Source organism: Ixodes scapularis, unplaced genomic scaffold (assembly GCF_016920785.2).
Source record: "Ixodes scapularis isolate PalLabHiFi unplaced genomic scaffold, ASM1692078v2 PGA_scaffold6__148_contigs__length_123643588, whole genome shotgun sequence".
In the NCBI taxonomy this organism is placed as follows: domain Eukaryota; kingdom Metazoa; phylum Arthropoda; class Arachnida; order Ixodida; family Ixodidae; genus Ixodes; species Ixodes scapularis.
This window is the reverse complement of record NW_024609881.1, coordinates 44,548,845-44,572,438: the sequence shown is the minus strand read 5'-3', so window position 1 is coordinate 44,572,438 and position 23,594 is coordinate 44,548,845. Positions and strand designations below refer to the sequence as shown.

Sequence of the window (23,594 nt, the reverse complement as noted above, 5' to 3'; positions counted from 1 at the left end):
CGAGGGATATGCAACTAGTGATGTCCCATGGTAGCAGGTAGTATTTTGGTGCACACACACACTCGGCGATCAGTCCCCCACTGAGGAAACCGCTAGAATGAGGTCTTAGCACGGTGCAGGATGTCAAAATAATAATCTTGGAAAAAATTACTTCAAACTACTTCATGCCCGCTCACACACTTGCGTTTCACTAAGACCAACTGAGGCCGGTTTTTAAGCCTCTTGTGACTGCCCATGACAGGCTGCATAGCAATGCAGTCATAAGCCTTCACTAGAAGTTTAAAAACCGGTTTTTAGCCTCTCTGGACATAAGCGGTCGCAAGGGCGTGAACGAGTCATTACCTCAGTACCGAAATCCGCCACAGCTGAAAGAAACAACAATGTAAAAGTTAAAACTGCCGTTTTTTGTTTTTTTTTTTAATGAGCAAGATTAAATTTTGCTCACACATTGACTATGGCAAGTTTGCATCTTCCTCATAGATAGTAGTAGCATCAAGAAAAAACGATAAAAACATTTTTACAAACATATTAGACCCTGCCTCGAAAAGCACACCTCGAGTGAGTTTAAGGGAGCTTGGAACCAAAGCTAGAGCATGACCCAATGTACATTCAGGTGCAGAACACAAAGCAGCTGCTCTGCAAAACATTAAACAATGTCTCTTAATTCATTGACCCAGCCTCTAAATCACAGCTGGAGAAGAATCATTTACTACTCCCCAATACATTAGTGTGATGACAAACGAGGGCGTTTCGACGAGAGGCTCCAAACCAGGGCCAAACAATTTGGCTCTGTGTTTACAGTCTAAGTGTCCAAGCAAGCTGGAATTCCGATTCAAGGTTCTCAGATATTGCTGGAATTCGAAAGGCCCACTTGCTTCAGGCTTTGCGCAAATGCCTTTAGGGTTTGCTTACCTCGTGTTAGCATGTGCCCAATGAGGCAAGATCGTTTAGCAAATGGCCTGGGACGCTGCTGGTATTTGTGAGGCTTATAGCGCATAAGCACTTCAGTGTGGCGAGCTTAACTATTTATCAAAGCAAAGCCTTCGGGACCTATGTTGCACTCAGGCATTTGTAGACTTTGATTCAAATCGCATAAAGTTCTGCGCATGCGTTAAATGATCACACACAAGGCAGGTTCAACTTACAAGTCAACCAGAAGGCATTCTACACATGTGCATCTGGTTTTGGTGGATAAACTCCTATTTTGAGCAAAGGTTTTGGGGCTTTGTTTGTACCTGTAAGGTTTTTAAACACTGCATTTCATAATGATGGATGAGACTCCTATTATGAGAAAAGGCTTTGGTGCACTGCTTGCACTTAAATGGCTTTTCACCTGTGTGTGTTCGATTATGCCTTTGTAGACTGAAACTTTGAGAAAAGGCTTTGGGGCACTGTTTGCACTTAAATGGCTTTTCACCAGAGTGCAAATGATTATGGCTTCGTAGATGGGAAGCTTGAACAAATGTTTTGGGGCACTGCTCGCACTTAAATGGCTTTTCATCAGTGTGCAATCGATTATGCATTTTCAGCTTGAAATTTTCGGCAAAAGCTTTAGGGCATTGCATGCACCTAAGTGGCTTTTCACCGGTGTGTGTTTGATTATGCCTGTGTAGAGAGGAATTCTGAGCAAAGGCTTGGGCACACTGCTTGCACTTAATTGGCTTTTCACCAGTGTGGATTCGATTATGAATTCTCAGATTGGAATTTCGAACAAAGGCTTGGAGGCACTTTTTGCACTTAAATGGCTTTTCATCAGTGTGTGATCGATTATGCAATTTCAGCTTGAAATTTTCAGCAAAAGCTTTGGGGCATTGCATGCACTTAAATGGCTTTTCACCAGTATGTGTTTGATTATGATTCTTCAGATACGAATTTCGAGCAAAGGCCCTGGGGCACAGATTGCACTTAAATGGCTTTTCACCTGTGTGTGTTTGATTATGGTTTTGGAGTTTGGAATCTTGAGCAAAGGCTTTGGGGCACTGCTTGCACTTAAATGGCTTTTCACCAGTGTGTGTCCGGTTATGATTTCTCAGATTGAAAATTCGAGCAAAGGCTTTGGGGCACTGACTGCATTTAAATGGCTTTTCACCACTGTGAGATTGAATATGATTTCTCAGATCACAATTTTGAGCAAAGGCTCGGGGGCACTGCTTGCACTTAAAAGGCTTATCGCCAGTGTGTGTTCGATTATGCCTTTGTAGAGAGGAATTCTGAGCAAAGGCTTGGGGGCACTGCTTGCACTTATATGGCTTTTCACCAGTGTGCATTCGATTATGAATTGTCAGATTGGAATTTCGAGCAAAGGCTTGGAGGCACTGCTTGCACTTAAATGGCTTTTCACTCTTGTGTTTCTGAATGTTGCCAAGAACTTGGGACTTACAGCCAGACATGCGAGGATGCTGGATCTCGGATTGTTCATCACCATGGGCAGCTAGGTGGCTCACAATTACATGCTGATCTGTGGTGACATAGGTGCAGGAACAGCATTCGATCCAGATGTCCTCCGTGACTTTTAGTGTGCAGCTGGTCTCCCCCAACAATGTGGCTCCATCACCTAGACGAAAATACCAGACTGATTTAAACACAAAGAAAGCACAACCAAGATAGCCATTTATTTTGGAAAAGAGTAGCACTGATGCCATTTTGCCACAACTGTACAGTTCAATATTTTGTTGCACTTAGAGATTCACTTCATGGAAGCACTCAAATGCAACTGGCATCACCAAGGGGTGTCTGTAAACTTGAAAAGCAAAAAAAATCATATTTTTATTATTTGGATTTTTAAATCATACTTTACATATATTCTCACTTTAGATATTTTGTGTTTTCTAAGTTCCTTTTTGTCAGAAGAAAATGTCTTCACCCAGTACCTTTTGAGTTAGAATCTGGATCTGAGTACTTTTTGGGGGTTGGCTACTTTATTCAGAAAGTGTAACAAAAACAATATTTTTGGAGATTGTTAGATATTGTTTTCTAATTGTGATTGACTGATTATGGCAGGTCATATCAAGACTTCCTTCAAGTTATCAGTAAGAGAATTTCAGCTTGTGGTGCAGTCATGTCCTGTTAATATGGGCACCCTGCTATATAAAAACAATATTGGGGGGTAATTCCTCCCCATGCAGCTCTGCCTCCTGAATATTAAGAGGGCGTGGTACCTCTATTTATTCGTCCGTTTCAGACACCAGATGGCGTGCGGGTCGTCACGTGGTTTATTGCGGGACTTCTATATGGCGCCAGTATCGAAGTGTGAAAAGGCCTGCGTTATCCGCTGCGTGAAATAGATCCCTGAAACGCGTCGTGTGATGACGCTCTTCTCCGGCGGAAGAAGTTTCTCCCTCCCTCGTGCGCGCTTCATATGTCTCTGGTCAGTCAGCTCAGTGTGCATTGCATCGGATACAGTGATAAAACGCACGGTGGCCGAGTCGGGCCTCTGCGCTGTGTGATGAAGTGGGTGGCGCTCGTTTCTGTTCAGAGGTAGGTATAAACATGTCGGTCCCCTTTTTAAGATGGTCGTTTCTATAGGTTGAGTTTTTATCTCAAGTCAGGTAGAGTACCGCCTTTTAGAAATCATACTTTGCGGCGAGCGATTGAGAGTCAGATTAGCATTTTATTTTGGTCAGCACTACACGCTCAATGAAGACCTCAGGCGTCGATAAAAAAATGTGTTGCTCCTCAAAGTGTGTCCAAGGTGCACAGTGGCAATTAAAAATGGCATTGAAGGTGCGCGACCGTCGGTTGGTAAAATGCGAGCGTTAGATTACTAACTCAGTCTAATCATTTTTGCCGTCTTTTATCTGTTTCAAGAAATGACATGGTCGAGTCTATTGATAACCTTAGGTAGACTGAACCTATGGAGTGTCCAGGCTTTAAATAAATTTGCTTCGTTTATGTGAATTAATAGCTGTTTTCTCTTTTCCGTACTCGGTGTTATGCAAAAATCGCTTAGATATTATGGTAGCATTGTGTGGCGACGTTTTGCATGCTGACTCGCTCGCCGTGCACAGTATGTGTTTAGATGGAATGTGTCAAATTGTATTTCCGATCGATTTGACAGATTCCGATCGATTTGACACAGAAAATTTGAAATTATTTGTGGGTTCTAATTTTCGTGAATCGAGTGTAGCTTCCGCCGCGTTCACATATTGCCTGAATTGTTTGCGAGATATTTCTCGCGAATTGTAAGCGATTCGCAAAAATTAGGTCCTCGCGAAAATTTAGTCGTTTACAGTATACTGTTTTTATTTGTAAATACTGTTGTAGCACATCAATGACAGCAAAATAAAAGAACTGCAACCACACCAATCTTTCCACGCGTTTTTTGCGATTCGTTGTAACCGTTGTAACATAGCCAGAAAATGAAAAAAATCAGTAATAATAATAATAATAATGTATTTTATTTCCCATTCTGACTGGTACAAAAAGGGAGGACGTCAGGACAAAAAGCTGCGGTTGCAGCTTGACGAGGTCCTGGCGACCTAACACATTTCGGCGGGAAAGCAGCATTGTAAACACAACGAAAACAAACACAAAAATGGGCACTAAAACACAATCACGAGAATTCACATTGTTGTACTCAGTTGAAATAGCAGTCAGTATCCTGCATTGGCGACACTGGCAAGCTATGTATTTTACTTATACTTCGTTTCATCTTATGTTGAACCACAGTGGAAGGTTCAGAAGCCTCTACAGCCAATCAAGCGCAAGTCACAAGTAACGTCACCAGGCTCTTTTTGGGCGTGTATCAGTGCGTGACATCACCTCTGAACTGGCGCTTGATTGGCTGAGGGGGCCCCCAGCCTTCCGATGCGAAAGGCTAAACGTCATCCCCCCTCGAGGTCACGTGAGCTGCGTCGCAAGTGCCTGTTCTTCCTTTGATTCCACGGGGCTTTCAGATTCTCTGAGACGAAGAGGGGCCCGCAGACTGGACAATGCCCCGAACAAAGGCACACTACTGGGGCTTGGGGTACTGTTCTTTCCCGTGGAGCATTCCGTTGAGCAGAACTGGAATATGTTTAAGGGTCAAGTCGCCATCCTCACCGACAAGTGCATTCCACTGCGATCTATAACGTCTCACCCTCAATCACCTAGGTATAACCCATTACTGAGAAGGCTATCAAGCAAGAAAATGAAATTGTTTCGTGCCGCTAAATCTTCCATTACATGTAACCGGTGGCAATCTTATCACAACGCCAATGCAGTTTACAAAAATGCTATTCAAGATGCGAAATAAGAGTATATTAATGTAAAGCTACTGTCTATGTTAGCCTCTAACCCAAAGCAGTTTTGGAATGTTGTTAGTAAAAAAGAAAAAGTCGTGATTTCACTCAAGGCTGCGAACGGAGATGTAATTTCTAGCAATGAATAGGCTTCCATTTTGAATGATGTTTTTATTGAGTCCTTTCAAACTGTTATTAACATGCCTACTTGTAGATTTGACGCAAGTGATTTTTCGCCTATGGGACCCGTTCTAGTCGATCCTATTGTATTATTAAAATAAGCGATAAATTAAAACTTCTTCCTCTGCTGGCACCGGCAGCATTAACTCAGTTTCTCAAAAACACAAAAATGTATTGGTCTTTGATATTATCTCAATTTTTTTCCCAGTCGCTTTCACTTGGAGAGTTGCCTGCTGATTGGAAGATAGGGAAGGTGGTGCCACTCCACAAAGGAGGTGATAAATATTGCCCGGATAACTATCAAACAATTCACTTACTAGCATTCCATGCAAGATACTAGAACATATCATCTACTCACAACTAGTTCAATTTTTAGAATCTAACCTTTTCTTAAGCACCGCTGAGCATGACTTTCGTAAATCCTTCTCTCGCGAAACGCAACTTTTGTCATTCACCCATGATTTGCAACTAGCACTTGACCGAGGGTCCCAGGTAGACTGCATTTTTTTGGACTTTTCCAAAGCATTCGATAACGTTTCACACAAGCAGCTGCTATTAAAACTTAACAGTCTTAACACTGACGCAAATGTTCTGCCTGGATAACTTGTTTTTTCACTAATCGTTCCCAGTTTGTAACCGCTGACGATGAAACACTACCCCTCGCCTCCGTCAATTCTGGAGTACCACAAGGTTCTGTATTAGGACCGCTATTGTTCCTTATCTATATTAACAATTTGCCGAATTCAATCTCTTCTGCAATTGGTTTATTCGCTGGTGACTGTGTCATTTACAGAGAAGTTACTAATGCCTCGGATGTTCTGAATTTACAAGCTGACATTAACCATGTTTCAAAATGTGAAATATGGGGGATGGAACTTAACACGACTAAATGCAAAACCATGAGAGTATCGCGTAAATGTAATGTTCTTTCTTATTTTCTCAAAAATGTCCTCTTACTTTTTGTCTCTTATAAATACTTAGATGTGTATATAACCTCAGATAATTCCCGGCAAATGCATGTTGAGTATGTTATTAATAACACTAATCGACTGCTGGGTTATCTAAAACAAAACTTTTCCGTTGCCCCTTCATCTTTGAAACTCACACTACAAAATGCTTGTAAGCTCTAAATTACAATATGCTTCTTCTATCTGGGACCCCGTCATTCCAAACTAACGCCGTGGTATCAGTTCGGAATCGCTCTGCTCGTTTTATTAATAACTTTCATCGCACCGTAAAAGTGACCTCCATAAAAACTAGCCTATCGTTGCCTAACCTCATTTTGCGTCGTAAAATAGCTCACATATGCCTCTTTCATATGATATACCATACTAACTCATTATTTCATAGCCGACTGCTGAATCATCCGTCTTATATTTCGCCATGCATTGATCTTATGTATAAAGTATACATTCTAAAATTTAACACTAATGCACTCCGAGATTCATTCATTCCGAAAACTTCAGTGGATTGGAACCACCTTCCCGCATCTATCGCAACAATTGTTCCTGACCATAAATAATCTACACTGCTCAGATTGAGCTGCAAAGTGTTCTACTGCCACTAACCACCCCTCCCCTCTGTAATGCCGATGGCCTTGAGGGTATTTTAAATAAATAAATAAATAAATACAGTACTGGGATTCGAGGGAAGACACATGATTTATTCCGAAATTAACTTACTGAATGGTTTCAGGTAGTATGTTTAGGCTCAAAATATAGCAAGGAAATTAAGGTCAAACAAGGAGTACCACAAGGTACAGTCTTGGTCCACTACTTTTTAATTTATATGTTACCGAGATAGCACAGGCTAGGTTAATAAGTAAGGTCTCTCAATTTGCAGATGTAATTACACTGTAATTGCATATGCCCATAGAAATTATGAAGTAGTGGCAATAACGATACAAGGTGATATCCGTAACATCATAAAATGGTACCGTAGAAACCAAATAAAATCGTAAATGTTTCTAAAACGCAGGTAATATGCTTTAAAGATTTTAAGAAAACATATTATAAATGAAATTTCGATAAAAATGCATGATCAGAACTGCAACAACAGCTTGTGTGTCTCGTTAAAATACACTGACAATGTTAAATATCTGGGTGATGATGGTGATGATTGGGGTTTTATGGCGCAAGAGCAACTAAGGCCATATTGTGCCAAACAAAGGTTTTTCCAAGGGGCTTAGAGGTATAATCTAAAAGAACTGAAATCTACAGCTGGTGTAAAAGGCCAGTGTTATGAAGGAACTTTAAAACTCGATCGAATGGTATAATTGGTTGATCGCCAAGCAGAAAATATGGATGAAAGGGAAGGTGATCTCTAAAGAGTTCAGGAAAACATGATCGGCGCTCCTGGGTTAAAGCTTTGCAATGCCACAGGATGTGCAAAACAGTCATATCTTTCCCACATTTGTCGCAAATTTTAACATCCTCACCACACAGAAGGTGTAAATGAGTCAAACGGGTATGACCAATTCTTAAGCGGCAAAGGAGAACCTCAACCTGACGAACTTAATTTAACAAACTCTCCCATACTCTCAGTTGGGGCTTGATATTGTGAAGCTTGTTCTCTTTTAGAGCGCAGCTCTTAGGGGCCCGTTCCCGGCTTGAGCGGCGTCGCCGTCGGCGTCGGCGTCGCCGTCGGCGTCGGCGTCGCCGTCGCCGTCGCCGTCGGCGTAACCAAGGTCATCCCAAGGTCACGTGACCCCCAAGGTCACGTGACCCCTCCCAAGGTCATCTCAAGGTCACGTGACCCCCTGAAGGTCACGTGACCCCTCGAGGTCACGTGACCCCTTCCAAGGTCATCTCAAGGTCACGTGACCCCAAGATGACCCCACGTGACCCTTTGAAGGTCACGTGACCCCCAAGTCACGTGACCCCTCTGAGGTCACGTGGTCGCCTCCCCAAGGTCACGTGACCCCCGAGGTCACGTGACCCCCAAGGTCACGTGACCCCTTCCAAGGTCATCTCAAGGTCACGTGACCCCACGTGACCCCCAGGTCACGTGACCCCTCTGAGGTCACGTGACCCCCCGAGGTCACGTGACCCCTCCAGGTCACGTGACCCCAAGGTCACGTGGGGGTCAACTTTGGGGTCACGTGGCCTTGAGGTCACCCCCATGTCACGCCTCCCCGAGGTCACGTGACCTCCTCCCCGAAGTCACGTGACACCCCCCCCGGAGCATATTAAAGAATGAGGGGAGGAGGAGGAGAAGGGGGAGGGGTCTACCCTCCCCTCAGTACCCTTCACTCCTCCTCCTCAAGAGCTGCGCTCCAATTCGGCGTTACAGGGATTTGTAAACGGCTTTCACTTTTTTTCCAAATCCCAATCCAACTGCCATGAGTTGATAATTGATTTCTGTATGATCGGTTTCAAGTCTTGGTGAGGCAGACCAAGAGGCAGTTTTGGGTATTCTTTTGCAGAGGCAGCAAGCAAGTCTGCTTTTTCATTGCCAGAAATACCCACGTGGCTTGGGACACAGCAGAATTTGATCTCGTGTCCTAGTTGAAGCGCTCGGTTTAGCCGTACCCCAAGACATTGCACGAGGAGGTCCTTGCTGTCTGCTAAGGACAAAACGGCTAAAAGAACGCTCTGGGAGTCGACAAACAGAATTGCTTTCATAATATTGTTCTCTAATAAGTATTCAACAGCCATTAAAATACCGTACAATTCAGCAGTAAAAATATTTGCAAGAGTGTGGAGTTGTCAAACTTTCCTGAAGGTAGTGGAGTAAACCGCACACCCCACGAAAGTCGATGTTTTTGATCCATCAGTGTAAAAGTGTGAGTAGTCCTTGTACTTCTGTTCCAATTCGGCAAACTCCCGCTGAAGTACGAGTGAAGAAATAGCTCTCTTTCTGTACTTGGACAGTGACCAGTCACAAGAGATTGGCAGAAGGTCCGAAGGCGCAACTCTCAGTGCTCCTTCCCAAGGCGCAACTCTCTCAGTGCTCCTCACCAAAGCAGCCTCACTAAAGGGGAGATGGAGCGATGTTGCCATGCTCTGTACTCTGAAACTCAGGGGCCGAACAATGCTTGGCTTGTTTTCATAGAGTCGGAACGATGTAGAAGGTTGAAGGGCATCAAAAGTGGGATGTTGAGGATAGCAGTATATCTTGTAAGCATAACAAAGACTCAAATATTGCCTTCGTCTTTCCAAGGACATTTGATGTGTATCAGCATACAAGCTAAGTACACGTGATGTTCGAAATGCTCCCGTGGCAAGTCTGAGCCCCAGATGATGAATGGAGTCCAACATTTTTAGGGCAGACGGACCCGCCGAACCATAAACAATCGCGCCATAGTCCAGGCGGGACCGCACCAAGGGGTTATAAAGTCGCAAGAGGCACCGTCTGTCAGACCCCCAGGACGTATGCGACAATACTTTGAGGATGTTTGATGAACGTAGGCATTTATGTTTTAACTCTTTCAAATGGGGTATAAAAGTGAGCCTTTTATCAAATATTATTCCTAGAAAATTTTGCGCCTCCTTTACAGAAATAGCCACATCATTTAAATGCAACACTGGATCTGGAGACAGGCCACAGCGGAGTGAAAAGGGAACGCAGACTGTCTTTTCAGGAGAGAACCTGAAGCCATTTTGATCAGCCCACATGCTCATCTTATTGATTGTGAGCTGCAATTGCCGTTCACAGCTGGACAGGTTACAAGAGGAAAATGATATCTGCACATCATCCACATACATTGAATAGGATACAGATGGTGGTATAACCTTAGCCAAACTATTAATCTTCACGGCAAAAAGTGTAACGCTTAGTACTCCACCCTGAGGGACGCCGTTCTCCTGGAGAAAGACATCCGAAAGGATGGAGCCCAATCGCACTTGGAAGGTCCAACCCGTCAAGAAACTTTGAATACAGCGAAGCATGCGACCTCGGACACCATATGAGTACAAGTCTCGAAGGATCCCATATCTCCAAGTCGTGTCATAAGCCTTTTGTAGGTCAAAGAAGACAGAAACACAGTGCTGGCGATGGACAAATGCCTCCCGAATAGAAGTTTCCAGGCGGACAAGGTGGTCTATCATGAAACGACCTGCTCGGAAGCCGCACTGATTTCTATCAAACACACCCTCTGTCTCTAAAAAATGTACAAGACGGCGATTAATGAGTCTCTCATACGTTTTGCCAAGGCAGCTTGTCAGTGCAATGGGGCAGTAGCTCGTCGGTATAGAGGGGTCTTTGCTAGGTTTCAGTAGAGGGATTATATGAGCCTTTTTCCAACAGTCAGGAAAACAAGCAGCATCCCACAGTAAATTAAAAAAAGTGAGCAAATTGTTTAAAGAGTCAGGCTATGGTCTCCTTAGCATCTCGTATTGGATTCTATCCGGCCCAGCCGCAGATTTTTTTTTGACGCCAAGAGCCAATTCAAGCTCACATCGTGTAAATGGCTCGTTATAAGGAACACCCTGGGCACCAGAAAAAGAAATAGCTTGTTTTTCTGCTGTTGCTCTAAACCTCTTAAAGGATTCACTATAGTTGGCTGAGTTAGAGACTTCCTGGAAGTGTTCACCAAGAACATTTGCTTGTTCCTTAAAGGATGTTGCTGATGGAAAAGGGGTATCCTGAAGGACCGGTAGTCTCCCCTGATCTTTCTAAGACGATCCCACACTTCCTTTGATGGAACAAAACTACTCAAAGATGTGACATATGTTTTCCAAGAACTGCCTTTGGCTTGCCTTCGTGTCCAGCGAGCTTTGGCTCTTCTTTTCTTGAATTCAAGCAGATTCTGTGGAGTAGAATATCGTCTAAACGTGCACCACGCCCTTTTGTGGTGCAGTCCTCATTCCACCACGGCTTGCACGTATTGGGGAGTCGTCCAGTGGTCTGGGGAATGCTGCGTGATGCGGCATCTATAATTGTTTCAGTAACGTACAGCGTGGCATCTTCGGGGCCCATATTTGAGAGAACAGACAAATTAATAAAAGCCGATAAACAAAAAAGAGACCAATCAGCCTTTTCCAGTTTCCACCTTGGAAGACTCGTCGGAATGGAGGGAATTGGCAACGTGCTTTCTAAAACAATAGGGAAATGATTGCTTCCAGAAGGGTTATTTAAAACCTTCCATGAATAGCATGGAAGTAAAATTGGTGATGCAATAGAAAGGTTAATAGACGTGAATGATTGATGTGCTGCACTAAAAAATGTAGGTTCCCTCCCATTTAAAAGACACAACCCAGATGATAATAAAAACCGCTCTACGACACCTCCACGGGAATCCTGGCGAGCACTACCCCACAAAGGGTGGTGGGCATTAAAATCGCCTAAAATTAAAAAAGGGTGAGGTAATTGTTTTACAAGTGACTCAAGTTCACTGATATGCAGTGGAGAGTTAGGGGGCAAATAAAGAAAAACTACAGTGATCAAACGGTCAACAAGAAGGCGCACCGCTACAGCCTCTAAAGGCATAGAAAGGGGGACCTCCGAGCAAGCAACAACACTCTGCACAACTAGTGCCACTCCTCCCGACATATTAGGAAAGAGTCTATCTTTTCTAAAAACTTGGGGCCGACGTAAAATCTGTGTATGAGTGCTATTTAAATGTGTTTCCTGCAGGCTGAGTGCAATGGGTCTCAACTCGTCCATAAAATAATTTACATCATCTATAATTCTGATTAGGCCACGGCAGTTCCACTGCATAAAATGGAAATTGGTCATCGTTTTAAAAAGAGGTTAAAATATGAATAAAAAAGAAACACTGGGAAAATAAATAAAAGCTCTAAAGCTAAGCCACCGCATGTGGCAAAGATTAATTTACAATGTCACGTTGGAGGGATCACAGGTTTTTTGCTCTCGTGTTTACTCTTAGAAGTCTGCCACCCCATGTCGTCCTGGTCAGGCGCATGCGTCGAGACTTCTCTACACTCATCCATGGCCTCAGTTTCCTGAGGTGCTTTTCCTCTAAATTTGTTTGGGTTTGGGGAAAGGGGCGCCATGCCCCGCCCACAACCAGCCAAAGGGGCAGAGGAGGTGCTGGGCGAGGCGTCACCCAGGTCCATCCGTTCCTGCCCCTTAGGCGCAGCAGGAGCGGCACGAGAGCCATGCCGCTCCTTTGATGATGCTCTCTCCAGGGAGTGTGGGCGAGTGTCGACCCTTCTCCCAGGAAAGAGACTGCGGAGGAGGGACGGTTGCGGTAGCCACCGGCCCATCCTGGGTCTGGGAAACAGCCTGAGAGAATGAAGGCTGTTGTCCCGTTGGAGTACGAAGGTTCGCACTCTGGCTGGGAGGGTCCGTGGACCGCCCAGCCGAGATTGCACGCCCCGGAAGCTGAATCTTCAGCTGGGGCATGGGGGACTGCAGTGGCCTCCCACAGTCCAGAAAGGATGTCTGGGTGGCCGCTGCTACTATCAGTGGTGCAGGTCCCCGCTGCACCACCTGTGTAAAACTGCCTTTACGCAAGAATCCAAAGCGACGGCGTGCCTCTGGGTAGGAGAGGTTTTCCTTGACTTTAAGTGCAAGTACCTCCTTTTCCTCCTTCCACGTTCTGCAGGATCGAGAATATGCAGGGTGGGGATCACCGCAGTTCACACAGTGTGCGTCACTGGTGCAAGCGTCTGCGAGGTGGTCATTCTTGGCACGTTTTGCACAAGTGGCTTTTCCACGGCATTGCTGGGAACCATGGCCAAACCTCTGGCATTTGAAACACCTTCGAGGATTAGGGTTATAGGGCCGGACCTTGCAGTGGAGATAGCCAGCTTTCACGGCCTCTGGAAGTGTGGTGGACTCAAATGTTAGGACTATGTGCTTTGTCTTGTGTTCTGTGCCATCACAACGAATTGTGATTCGTCGTGCAGCAACAACTCCTTGGCTGGAGAGGCCCTCCACCAGCTCTGTGTCAGATGTGTCTAGCAGGTCATCCTCCGAGATTACTCCTTGGACGGTGTTCAGTTTCCGGTGAGGGGCGACACTGACTTTATAGTCTGACACAGAGTTAAGACCCAACAGGGCATCACTCTGCTGCTTTGTACTGATTTCTACAAGGAGGTCGCCAGACGTCATTTTCTTTGCATTGAAGTTTTTGTCAACAATTCCCTCTAGAGCCTTAGCTACAAGGAAGGGGGACAGTTTGCCCAGTGGCTTTTCATTTTCAGAATGAAGAACAAGAAACCTTGGAAATTTTTCACAAACAAGTGACTTTTCAGACTGGAGCGGTACTTCGGTGCGGACCCTTTTTGGGGCCCGATCAGAAGGTCTTTTAGTTTGCAGACCCATAAAGATGGGGAAGAAAATTCAGTGCCCAGGTGCACCGCCCACCACAAAGCCCAACAAGGGGGTAGGTAATGTGCCATAGCAAGAAAGGCTTGGCTGACACAATTACTCTACCAGTGCTGCCCGGGCACTATACCCTAGTGTGGTTGCAGAGACAGGACCTGTTTCCACTCAAGGTTGGCCCTTGCCGCCTAAGAAGGTGAAAAAAGAAGGAAGAGAGTATAGATAAAAAGAGAAAGAGGTAAGATAAAAAGTGAAAGAAGGAAGAACAGGGAAGAAGAGGCGACTGGCTGAATCATCCTGGTCGGGCCAAGCCAGGACACCCGTCTACGAGAAGCAGGGGCCGAAGCGGTGTATTGCCTCGCTCGGGGGGCCCCGAAGGGTCCAAACATACCCCGGGCTCAGCTCAACCACCAGGGTCCCCTTTTCCCCAGACACGGGTTAAGCCACGCACAGCCAGACGTGGGTAGGCAAACCCACATGGCTCTGGGTTCGTAGTGACGCAACTGACCAAGCACCTACTAAAGTAGGTGCCCCCTGCGTGCGGGTATGGTGGCCCACGTGGCTGGGGTCCGTGGTGACGCTACTCACCAAGCACCTAGCACCTAAGGTGCAAGCGCCCCCTGCGGGGCTCGGGGTCCGTGGAGACGCCACTCACCAAATACCTGCTTTCACAGGTGCCCCCTGCGGGGTAAATATCTGGGTATGCATATAGACAGACATATTAAATGGGATATTCAGACAGACCAGGTTTGTAAAAATTAAGGGTATTAATGACATATATGTAGCATATCCAAGACCTAGCACCCAATCCATACTTAAAATGACATACAACGCACTGGGGAAACCCATACTTCAATATGGAATAACACTTTATGGGCCATGTGCCAAATATTTAAAACTCAAGCTAGAATCAGTTAAAAATAGGATAGTTAGGGATATTGGTTACTGAAGCAAAGAAACTAATCTCTCAGACTATATGCATAAAGAACTGGGAATGTCACGTTTCAGAGGTCAAATGAAGTATGATAGTATTATAAAACATTTTTGCAACAAACATAGGCTGGAAAATGTAAAAGAAAGGACATTAAGACCGAATAAAAAATTTGGTGAGCCATTTATAAAGACAAAACACGGAGAGGCAACAAGGAAATATTAGTAACTAAGCTTTTTAATAAATTACGGGATGAGCTAGATATTGGCCTCGAGATCGACCTAGAGGTGGTGCTACTGTCGCGGCGCTGTCATCATCATCAAAGCGGGGATAGAAGCATGGCCGCCCCAAAGGCTCTCCACGTTCACGCGCGAGACGGCATAGGTTTTTGCGTTTATTTTGTCGCATAGTATCAATGTGAAAACAATTCTAGTGGAAAATGGTGCGGTACTGTTCGGTGCTTCAGTGAAGGTTGAATCGTGTTACCAGCGTACAGCTTAAATTTAAATAATCGCTTGTGTGGATGCGTCTGCCCTAGGCAGACGATAGGAAGCGCGACGGATGCCTGTCTCCAGATGAACTGCACTGTTTGTCACTTTTTTTTTTAATATATGTATCGGTTTACCAGCGTGAGAATTCAACAAACTTATGCATTCCAACCCGAATAACATAATGCTGGTACTGTGGGCTGTGAAAATACAGGTTCAAGGCATTTCTTTTACTTTTATCTTTTGCAGTAATATAAATATTTAGCATGAAGAGAAGTTATTGCTGTATTGGAAATTACCGTACTATTGAGTTCCACTGCAGCCAATGTTTCCCTTTACTGTGCCATAGTGTGGGTAAGTTTTTTGGAGTCTGAACAATTCTACTACACTGCGATGAGTAGAGACTGCCTCTTCTAGTTACGATCCGCAAACTGCACGTTGGCAGGACAACTGATAACAAATGAAACAAACTGTTCTAATACATCTGCCGCGAATGTAATAAACAAGTGTAAACGAGCAACGTAGTAGCGTGCGTGTTATTAGATGCTTTTCGCGGTAGTGTGCGTTCACCCGCTTCAATGCTCGTGGTGAAGGACGCAAATGTCAAGAGGCTAATACTATAAATTTCTGGCTAAATAATCTTCCATTCAAGCACAGTAGAGTCTGCAACTCCAACAAACAACCCGCACCACGATACAGACAGCATCGGCCGTAACAACACTATTCTACTGATGAGGGCTAGCGCCCTCCACGAGGCTTTCCGATCACGCTCCGTCCCCACCTAATGCATATTGGGAGTGGGCAGTTCATCGATTAACCTTCAGATTATTCAAATGATACATTGATTTTGATTTTTTTTTTTTCATTTAATCGGAATCTCGTGCTGGAGAAAGTTAGCAAAAAGTACAAAATGCCTGCTGTACCATTTCTAATGTCTTTATTTCTTTTATGACACAGGCTTGCACGGTAAACCACTTCAGCGTGCTTGTGATTGTCATTAAGGGTGATTGTACTGTATAAATATTAATTTAAAAAACGTTCAGCCTTTCCACTCTCGTGAAGAAGGAAGACCAGCGGAGCTGTACTCTATACACTGTGTGCTTCTTCTTCGTCGTCTGCTTTTCGCGCTCTTTCCTACGATGAATTCCCACCAACGCGCCCAACTATCCATTCTTTTGTTATACCTGGAAAGGTGGCCGCCATCTACGAATAACGGCAGAAACCATACTGGTTATGTGCTTGCCACCGTCGCTTATAGATGGCGGTAGCTGTCCAGGTAGGTTTGTGTAGACATGCACGGACACAATCCTGGGGAACCTAGCCCTTAACAGCTCCGCTGTGAAATTACTTCACTTTAAAAAGCTTCCCGTGTCAACATTTCTGTAGGAGTCAGAACGTGAAGTTTAAAATGGGAATGCAATATGCCATTTATAACATAGCAAAAATAGTAAAAAAAGGGTAGTTTTCACCTCTTTCATGCAATATGACAGGTGAAAAATCAAATAACGGATTTATCGTTTGATTAGTTTATTTAAAGGTAGCGATCAGTCGGGTAAATTTTCTAATCAAACCACAGCATTCCATGTTTTATGAAAGCTATGATTTGTGCAAGATAACAATAATACGTGGCACCAGCAGTTGTATGCAAACCAACACACTACGATTTTGGAAGCACCCGACCTAAAGGCGAAGTCCACGAATTTTTCGGTAGACTTCAATTTGGCTGAAAATTTGCAGATCGCATCAATAACTCTTTCTGAAATGCTAACCAAAATATTTTTTAAAAATAAAATTTTTCCATTCCCCACTTTTCCCTACCCGCGTACGTCACGGATGTGCAGCGGACGAGCGACTTCGGCAGCCGCGAAGTGGCTTTCCGGGCGCCAGCGATCGAGATTATTTTTTTCGCAGCTTCAAAATTGAAAGTTCCTTTGCAATAAGTAGCAATCTGTGCTCCACGATAGATTGTAGAAACAGTGCCGAGAAAAAGCTTCTTTTTTACCCTTGTTTTCGTCGGAGAAAAAAAAAAAAGAGTGTTCCCCGGCAGCAATAGAGGCCAGCCACGTCAAGGTGCTTTTGCGCGAGCTGTGTGCCGAGAGAACTAGTGTCACGTGAAACATACTCACTTATGTTCGGAATACTTTATAGACCCTTTCAGGCAACATTTCATGGGCGCCGCCATCTTGACGTCACGTGACCCTGCCGCCATAGCCGCCCTTCAGTTACTCGCCGTTCCTCCGCGTTGTGTGCTGCACCGGCCACTACCGGAGCGTTGTTTTCGCGTTCTTTTACGTTCCGCGTTGAAATAGTGTGTGTTCTGTAGGTATTTTAGATATTTTGGGCTTTCATTTAATCATTTGATATCTATATTTCAACATAGCTCTTGCATTTTCTTATTTATAAAATGGAATCGGACAGCGAATGGTTCGACGATACAAGATTATGGCTGCAGAGACCATGTAAATTCATCCCATTCTAACGTTTTTCTCGCTAATAAATTGCAGTCAACATCATTGCGACATTAGCGAATTTCAACTGACGCAGCAATTAGGCTCTCACAGTCGTGCTTCTCGCTACATGTGCGCGCTCGTTTCCGTAAAGCCGACCCGCATGTAAGCGATATAGCGTTCGACAAGACGAGCGACGGCGACAACGACGAGAGTCAGCAATGAAGATTTCTCACTGTCGCCTGTTACATCGCTCGGTTTTTTGGATTTCTAGAAAACGTCACTCAACGTCTTGGTCGCTTGCTCCCGTCGCTTCCATGCGGTTTGCCTCGTCGCGCGACTGCCCGAGCGACAGCGAAGCAGGTCATTGTCGCTTGTCTCGTTGCTCGCCGAATCGCTTGCATGCGGTTTATACTTAATATCGAAGCGCCAATGGTCCAAGGGTGTGTGCATGGAAATTAATTGAGCATAAACCGCATGTAAGCGATTTAGCGAGCGACCAGATAAGCGACGGCGACCCACTTCGCTGTCGCAGTCAGTCGCGCGACGAGGCAAACCGCATGGAAGCGACGGAGCAAGCGACCAAGACAGTGAGCGACGTTTCCTAGAAATCCCAAAACCGAGCGATGCGACGGGCGACAGTGAGAAATCTCCGTCGCTCGTCTAGTCGCACGCTAAATCGCTTACATGCGGGTCGGCTTTACGGAAACGAGCACGCACATGCAGCGAGAAGCAAGACTGTGATAGCCTTACTGCGTCAGTTGAAATTTACATATGTCGCAATAGTGTTGATTGCCCTTTATTAGCGACAAAAACGTAAGAATGGGATAAACTTACATGGTCATTGAAGCCTCATAATCTTGTATCGTCGACCCATTCGCTGTCCAATTCCATTCCATAAATAAGAAAATGCAAGAGCTATGTCGAAATATAAATATCAAATGATTAAATGAAAGTCCTAAATATCGAAAAGACCTAAAGAAAATACAATATTTCAACGCGCAACGTAAAAGAAAATGAAAACGAAGCTCCGGTAGTGGCCTGTGCAGCACACAACGCGGAGCACCGGCGAGAAACTGAAGGTCGGCTATGGCGGCCCGGAGAGCGCGCGAAGGGCGCGCCGACTGGTGGCAGTTCGAGTAACTGACTCGCTGCGAGTCGAGTATCCTTCAGCAGCTGGAACAGCTTCAAGAGTGGCAAGCGCAAACTCAAGCCGGCTGTGACCATTTCGACATCCGTTCAAAGAAGAGCGCGTTTATAATATTGAGAAAAATAGTGAAGTAACGTAGACCGAAATACAAAGAAAAGAACGGCCGGTTTATTCGTGTGTCATCATGTCTGGCATCCCCGATCCGTCGGTCACGAGCCCCAGGCGCGAGAGCTCATATGCTGGTCATTTGTGTCGGCGTGTCGGCCACGTGTGTCGACGCGGCACTGAACACATGGTCCTTCAAGCTTCGTCATAACACTCCTTCCCCCTTACGGGGAGAAGCGTTGAGGTGGTTGGTGCGTCCTTGTCGGCCTCCGGGGTAACGGAGTCTCCAAAGGTGGAGGCGTCGACCTCCAAAACAGCGGAGTGTCCGGACGTGAAGGTGGAGTTGCCTCTAGATAGTCCGACTGCGCGTCTCGTTCAGTTCCGATATTGTTGGTGTGGGGTATATTGGGCGGCTCACCCTCGGTGCCCCCAGTCTGTGGGTCCGAGGCCCGTGGGTTCACGTCTGCCTTTGTGGAAGTTGAGATGCTGGGAAAAACTAGCGACCTCATCTGGTTGTCATGACGCCTATGCGGGTTTCCTTCAGTGTCTCGCAGGGTCACCATCCGGGAACCTTCAGTTTCTTGGATTACTCCTGGTCTCCAGTTGTCTCCTGCTCCGTAGATCCGGTACCATACCGGCTTGCCAACATTGAATTTCCCAGCCGATGTCTCATCAGCAGGAAGTGTTGGTCGGGGAAATATGTTGTCAAATCGTGAGTGGATTTCATATCCCAATAACATTTCAGCTGGTGTCCTACCCCATGGAAGGGGTGTCCTATGATACCGGTGTAGAAACCTGGCCAACCGAGCCTGTAGGGATCCGCGCGTATTTTTCTTTAACCCTTGTTTACCGTACGTACCGCCCCTTCTGCCAAGCCGTTTGATTGGGGGTGGTACGGGGCTTTGCGCAGGTGACCAATATTGTTTTGGAGCACGAACTGCTTGAAAAGTTCACTAGAAAATTGAGGCCCCATTATCGGATACCAGCGTTCTTGGAAGACCGAACTGGTTAAACAGGGTGCAGAGGGCTTCAAGGATGGTCGCCGATGTTGCAGTCTTGATAACCTGTACGTTGATCCACTTGCTGTGAGAATCCATCACCAACAACAGCATGTGATTATCGATGGGACCCGCATAATCCACATGTAGCCTAGCCTCGACCACTTTTCCCCGGTTTCCGGCCACGGAACGGGCGTCTTTGCTGGTGGCATCCTAGCAGCTTGAATGCAAACCGGGCAAGTCTTTCTGAGGTTCTCGATGCCCATATCCAAACCCGGGAACCAGAAAATTGACCGGGCCAGTGTTTTCATTGCGGAAATCCTTTGACGTGTGTCATGCAGCAGCCGCATCATCGGTTCCTTGGCGCTTGCGGGAACCACAGCCCGATGGCCCCAGTATATCAGCCAATGACTGATCGTTAGCTCTTCTTTGCGAGCAAAATATGGTTGCAGCGCTTCTTCGTTCTTTCCTAACTTGTTTGGTCAACCTTCCTTGATACATTTCCGGAAATGGCAGAGCACCGCGTCTTTGGCGGAAAGGTCAGCTAACTTTTTGGCTGACACTAAACCATCGTCGAGGTGTTCGGTGAGTAATACATACTCTTTTGAGTCTCTCTCTCTTGCCCGTGTTGTGGCGTCATCAGGGCTCCCTTGAACCGGCAGCCTACTCAAGGCATCTACGGGGACGTTCATCTTGCCCGGCTTGTACTGGACTTGGTAGGTGTATGCGCTGAGTAACAGTGCCCAACGTTGTATTCTTGCTGCTGCCATCGCTGGATTGGCCTTCTCAGGGTGAAACAGCCATACCAGGGGTTTATGATCAGTTAACAGCGTAAACTTTTGACCTAAAAGGTACTCGCGAAACTTGGTAACGCCAAAGACCAGGGCGAGGGCTTCCCGCTCGAGCTGTGAGTAGTTCTTGTCTGCCGCAGACAGCACGCAGGATCTAAATCCGATAGACCGATCTGCGCCATCGACTCGATGATACAACACAATGCCGATTCCACAAGGGGACGCATCACACTCTAGATACAGGGGCTGCTTCGGATCGTAATGAGCCAAGAAGTCGGCCTTCTTCAGGAAGTTCTTCACCTGTATAAAGCCTTGTTCCTCGTCCCTGTTCCTGTTCCAAGAGACACCATTCTTGAGGAGAACATAGAGAACCAAAAAGGTGGTTGCAATCCCTTGCAAGAACCTGTGGTAGTACGTCACGAGTCCCAGAAACGATCGTAACTCGACGACGCATGTCGGACGAGGTATCTCAAGAACCGCGTCAATGTTCTCTGCCTTGGGATGCAATCCTTTTGCGTCAATGCGGTGTCCCAAGAAATCTACCGCGGCCTGTCGGAATTTGCACTTTTCTGGGCGCAACTTGACTCCAAACTCCCGGAGTCGCTCTAGAACCTTCCGTAGCAGGTTGCTATTTCCTCTCTTCTCTGCGACGATAATGTCGTCCAAGTATACTTGAACCCCGTGTAGTCCCTGCAGCAGTGCTTCCATTCGACGCTGAAAGATCGCAGGCGCAGATGCGACTCCAAAGGGCAAGCGGTTAAAACAGAACAAGCCCTTCTGCGTGTTCACCACGGCTAGCTGCTTGGCGTCGGCATCCAGTGGAAGCTGGTTGTAAGCATCCTTCAGATCGATGGTACTGAAGACATCTCCGGTATTCGGGTCGGCGAAAATGTCTTGAATTCTGGGCAGCGGGTACTGCTCCTGCCTGCACGCGGAGTTCACTGTGATTCTAAAGTCACCACACAGCCTGATGCCCCCGTTCGCCTTGACCACAAGAACGAGAGGGGTAGCCCATTCTGAGCTAGTCACGGGTGATATTATTTCGACGTTCACCAGCCTATAGAGTTCTTCGTCCACCTTAGTACGCAGCGCGTATGGAACGATGCGTGCCTTGTGAAACCGCGGCGAAGCATCTCCCTGCACTTGTAGGCTAACGGGCAGTCCCTTGATTAACCCCAGGCCTGGCTCAAATAACTCTGCAAATTCCGTGAGTAACCCTTGGATGTTTACGTTGTTTTCCGAGCGTACAGGGATACCGGGTTCATCAGAATCTGTGCTCACAATGTTGATTGGTACTCCCTCCAGATGAAACGCCTGGATGAGATCCCGCCCACATAGATTCGGTCCTGGACATCCCAGGACTATGCAGCGTGCCCGCTTTGGTCTGACCTTGGAAAGACACTTGAACGTCCAGTCGCCCTCGTACAGGTAGTTTGCCCAAGAAACAGGACAGCTGCAGTGACGTCTTGTGTAACCTTGGCCAGTCATCCTGATGCTTGATATACGTGGGCCACGTGACAGTCGACACAGGGGCCCCAGTGTCCAGTTGCAACTTTAATGTCACGCCCCCGCAGTCAAACACTCGGTGAATCGGCTTGACTAGGCTGACACAAGTGACCGTCGAGACCTGTCTCTCAAGGGTGCACAGGTCATACAAGTCATTGCCTGACGCCTCTTTTTCGCAAAGGCCTACCCTGTTCTTCTGCACATAGTCGCCATTTGGGCACATCCTAGCAAGGTGTCCCTCTTGCTGGCATCGGAAGCACCGTGAATTCCGAAAACGACAACGTCTGGCTATATGGCCGGTCTTGCCGCACTTCTCACACCGCCCGAAACTGTCATCTTTCGCATCCTGGTCGTGGTAATTTCCTTCCTTCTTTCGACGGGGTTCTTGTCGCCTTCCACGGAATGCACAGACTTCTTGGTCGCCATGCGTGTTCTGCGGTTGCCCCTCCATTTGCTGGACGTTCAGCGCAGCCAACTCGGATGCCAGGGCGATTTCCTCTGCTTCCTGCCTTGTTAAAATAGGCTTGGCAAGCAGTTTGCAGCGCACTCCAGAATCGTGGAGCCCGCACACAATGCGATCCCGCAGCATACGGTCGAGCACTTCCCCGAAGTTGCAGTTGTCAGCGATCTTGCTTATCTCGAGAATAAATTCCTTCACTGACTCACCCGGCCGCTGACTCCGTGTGAAAAACTTGTACGACTCTGCTATTTCGTTCCTCTGTGGTGAGAAATGATTGTGTAGCGGTTGGACCACTTCGGAGTATTCCAGTTCATTAATCTTTGTGGGCGCGCACCGCCCTGCAAGAACTTCAACTGTCCGGGTGCTGAGCGCTGACACCAGTAAGGCTCGCTTCTTCTTTACCTCTGCAAGATTGTGTGCCTCAAAGTAGGTTTCTAATCGAATCTTGAAGGCGTCCCATCTGTCGGTGGTGTCGTCGAAATGCGGCAGACCATGGAATGTAGCCATGCACTCGTGCCTCTCTTACGTAGCCGTCGTGGATTCGTCGCCACTGAAGTAACGTAGGCCGAAATACAAAGAAAATAATGGCCGGTTTATTCGTGTGTCGCCATGTCTGGCATCCCCGATCCGTCGGTCACGAGCCCCTGGCGTGAGAGCTCATATGCCAGTCATTTGTGTCGGCGCGTGTCGGCCACGTGTGTCGGCGCGGCACTGAACACGTGGTCCTTCAAGCTTCGTCATAACTTCGTCATAACGTGAAAATACTCACTTATGTTCGGAATACTTTATAGCTGCGTGCTGCGAGTCGAGTATCCTTCAGCAGCTGGAACAGCTTCAAGAGTGTCAAGCGCAAACTCAAGCTGGCTGTGACCATTCCGACATCCGTCCAAAGAAGAGCGTTAATAATATTGAGAAAAATAGTACACAATCTAGCACTATAGTCAACATCTTGTACAGTCACATTTGTTATTCAAAATTGGCTCAGTGATTTTTTAAAATTTTTTATAAACACTATATCTGTTTTGGACGTCGAATCTAGGTCGGGCTACTCTCGGAGTTCCACTCGCGCGGCCGATATGTTGAAGAC

General features: G+C 46.3%; 1 protein-coding gene across 1 annotated transcript; it reads right to left on the bottom strand.

Annotated features, from left to right (window-relative positions):
• Nucleotides 1-586: 586 nt before the first annotated feature.
• On the bottom strand, nt 587-22,270 carry LOC121046458 (zinc finger protein 431-like). The gene is made up of 4 exons (XM_042294746.1): nt 21,931-22,270; nt 2,123-2,554; nt 1,586-2,053; nt 587-636 (listed from the first exon to the last, which is right to left on the bottom strand). The coding sequence occupies exons 1-4, from the start codon at nt 22,268-22,270 to the stop codon at nt 587-589; spliced, it is 1,290 nt and encodes a 429-aa protein (XP_042150680.1).
• Nucleotides 22,271-23,594: the final 1,324 nt, after the last annotated feature.